Source organism: Gavialis gangeticus, unplaced genomic scaffold (assembly GCF_001723915.1).
Source record: "Gavialis gangeticus isolate Ggan-Ray unplaced genomic scaffold, GavGan_comp1, whole genome shotgun sequence".
Taxonomy (NCBI): domain Eukaryota; kingdom Metazoa; phylum Chordata; order Crocodylia; family Gavialidae; genus Gavialis; species Gavialis gangeticus.
In genome coordinates, this window is record NW_017728994.1 from 61,616,120 (window position 1) to 61,619,810 (window position 3,691).

A 3,691-nucleotide genomic window follows, 5' to 3' on the forward strand; every position below is an offset into this window, starting at 1 on the left:
CCCCCCCCCCCACCAGGGACAGCTCTGGCTGTTAACAAGGATGTTCTCTCTGGAGACAACAAACTCTCCCTATGCCTGAAGAAGGGAATTTATGCCCGAAAGCTTGCAAAGAACAGTTTTTCCAACTATTTAGTTGGTCTAATAAAAGATATCACATCTACCCAAAGAACCTTGCCTACCTATGATCTCTGGAGACACAAACCCACAAGGTTGAGAACTGAAACTAAGCATCACAGAGATGCTTAATATGATCTTCCATGCCAGGGGTGGACTAACTACAGCCCGTGGGCCAGATCTGGTTCACAGCAGGTCCCTCATCCCCTGGCCCAGGCACAATCCATCCATGGCACACCCTGCCCCCCCTGAGCACATAGCAGGGCTGAGGTGGCTCCACAGCTAACCATTTTCATTGCCCTCCATACAGCACACACAAACCTTACTGAAAATGTAGTAAGATACCCAATGCAAGCCTAAAGCAATGTGGAAGCTTAAGTTCTTAAACAGCTTTCCTATCAGTTCCAAAAAAGCCTTCTGCTCTTGCCAACACCCTAATGACTGAGCAGTCGGCTGTGTTACTAGATACAGGAACAGTTAGCTGGAACAAGTCATACTTTGGGCAATAATTGAGCATGGCTAAAAGAATTCCACCTTGATTTGCACTGCCTCACAGGTACCATCATACAAATGTATACTACCCAGGTACAGCTGGGACACGAGATTTTTGGCCAATCAGTTTTGTTTTTTTTTTAAAAAAAAGGTACTCTAGTCTTCTCCTACAGTCTATAGTCTAATTTACTTACGATAAATAAATATTTTTTCTTTTCACAAGCGTTTTAAGACCCTCTTCTCTCTATCATGCTCCATATAAGGACTCTGCCTCTAAGAAATGCAGTTTTTCATGAAATATCTATTTACCATGTTAGTGTTTTAAAACAGGAAATACAGAAAGTTAAAAGGCTCTCCAGTGACTTTTACCCCTGAAAGTGTTAGCATGATGCAGCAGTTACAGATCCGCTTTGCGGTTGAATTTATTTCACCATTTCCCTATTCTGTACTCAGAAGGAGTTAGCAAAAGTAAAATGCAAGCCCCTTTTCTATTCAAGTGAAATGCATGTAAAAACTGGTTTAAACTTGACACACAGCAGTATTCCTGACACCTGTGTGTGCTGTCTGAACTACACAAGGACTTAAATTGAGCAAATTCAATGAACGTCCTCTGCAAGGAGGGCAAAACCCAAAGTGCATACAGTTTACAACCATATGGGGTGTGCAAAATGGAGTTTGAATCTACATTTTCCCCCACAAGCAGGCCATAATCAGCAATGTAGACAATTCGTTAATAATTTAGGTTAGACAAGTATAAATTTCTAATGGCTTACAGTTATTTATTTGGGGAGTTATCATTCAGATTGTATCACAGAACTCCTTCCACATATTTTCAAAGCATCAGAAGGATAATATGAAATGCATTAACAAGCCTAATTTTAATTCAGGGTGGGCAATTATTTTCGCTGGAGGGCTGCTTAACAAGTTTTGGCAAGCTGTTGCAAGGTTAGCCCCACCCCTTAACTGGTGCCCCACCCCCTGGTCACAGTCTTGGGACCAGAAGTCCCACCTTCTAACCCCTGACCTTTGACATGGGATGTCCCTTCTCTTGTCCCCCCCCAAAGTACTCCTTTTGAGAAGGGGGTTTGCCATCTTGGAACTGGAAAAAAAGCCAAATCATTATATACTAAAAATCAAACACTGACAATAGCATATTTTAATTTTATTTTTAAAAATATTTTTGTCCTGATTTGTGCGTGTTTTGTTGTGTATATAGATGTGATTGTATAATAGCTCAAAATGAAGTCTTACTCTTGTATACTGTGGGGGGAGCGCCCTCACCAGACCCAGCGCTTCCTAGTGTAGCCACCCAGAGCCTGAGCCAGGTTGCCCTGCATCTACTCCACATCACCACCACCTCTGGGCTGCCAAGCACAGTGGCAGAACACAGCAGACAGGGCAGCCCAGCATGGCATGGGCTGGGCTCCAGACGGCTATGCCAGGAAGCACCAGCAGCACCAGGGGGGCACTTTCCCCCCTGCACTGCTGCTGCTGAGCCCAGGCAGGCAAGCCCAGAGCAAGAGCAGGGCGCAAGGGTTCAAGGCTGCACAGCACAGGTACCCATGGGGCTGGGGCTGGGGCTGGCAGCAGCCGGAAGGAGCCACCACCACCACCTGGGCTGCCTAAAAAGGCAGTCCAACTGTGGAGCCACCCCAGCCCCACTGCATGCCCAGGGGACGGCAAGACGCGCCATAGCCAGATGGTGCCTGGGCCAGGCGAGTCTGAGGGACCTGCCATGGGCCAGATGCAGCCTGAGGGCTGTATTTTGCCCACCCCTGTTTTAATCCTGCACCTTTACCAGACTTTCACTTTAATATTAAGTATATGACATGTTAAAAGTATCAACTTTTTCTCTCTACTAGACCACAAGATGAGCCACTCCAAACAAAGGTTTTCCTCCCACTCAGATAGGGTTGGTACTGATTTATTTCATAGATTTTATATGTGGCTAAATTTTAAGAAGGACTAAATTACTGCTAGCAGTTATTACTACTAGTTTCTGTGTTAAAACAATAATGTGATAAAAGAACTATAGAACAGACTCATTGCTTTCCTTTCCTTGATCTCAGCCTTTGGGCTCAGACCAAGTGTGCAGTTCCTTGCATTCCTTTGCATGCATCTGGGCCTACCACAATACACCCCCAAACCTCCGAGGGTATTATGCGCCATTGGATGCGAAGCCACCTTCCCAACTCTAACCAGACTGTCGCACACACTCCTTTCCCTTTCCGGAGCCCATGTTTTCCACTTGCAGCAGGCAAAGACACGTCCCCCCTAACAAACTAACTTCTGTTTCTTAAGCGCGGTCTCCAAAAGCAGCTCCACGCCCAGCTGGGGACTACCCCAGCGCACCCCCCTCCACACCCAACCAGGGACTACCCCGGTGCACCCCCTGGCACCTATACCAGCACACCTCTCCACACCCAACCAGGGGCTATACTGGCACACCCCCCTCCACGCCCAACCGGGGACTACCCCGGCGCGCTCCCCTGCACCTATATCAGCACACCTCTCCACACCCAACCAGGTGCTATACTGGCGCACCCCCCTCCATGCCCAAACAGGGACTGGCGCATCCCCCAAACCCAAACAGGGACTACCCCAGCACACCCCCTCCACGCCCAAACAGGGACTATACCAGCACACCTCCCAAACCGAAAAGGGATTACCCCGGCCAGCCCCCCAAACTCAACTGGGGATTACCCCAGCATGCCCCACTCCATGCCCAAACAGGGACTATACCAGCGCACCCGCCCAAACCCAAACAGGGACTACCCCGGCGCGCTGGGCTCCCTCCAGAAAGGCCGACCCGACCCAACCCGCTCTTCCAGTTTCCAGCCTGCCTCCAAGCCGGCACCCGGCCACGCAGGCCGAGTCCAGGCCCGGCGGGGGCGGGGCGGGGGAGGTGTGGCAGCTGGGCAGGCTTGTCTGCGGGGCCTTGTGGCTCGCAGGGCAGGGCAGGCGGCGGGGCGCACCCGGGGCAGGGGCACTCACGGAACTTGGAGGCGGACGTGTTGATGCTGATGGCGGCGGCGGCGCCCGCCTTGGAGGCCGCGTCGCAGGCCTTGAGCAGCCCGTTGGACTC

The 3,691-nt window shown here is 50.3% G+C and overlaps 1 protein-coding gene across 1 annotated transcript in view; it reads right to left on the reverse strand.

Annotated features, from left to right (window-relative positions):
• The window catches only part of CACUL1 (CDK2 associated cullin domain 1), a 113,219-nt gene that overhangs the window by 109,217 nt on the left and 311 nt on the right, over positions 1-3,691 (reverse strand). Inside the window, exon 1 of the mRNA XM_019502903.1 lies at positions 3,601-3,691. This exon is cut by the window's right edge and continues 311 nt beyond it. Within this exon, the coding sequence (XP_019358448.1) occupies positions 3,601-3,691 (91 nt within the window). The remainder of the gene's footprint in view (positions 1-3,600) is intronic.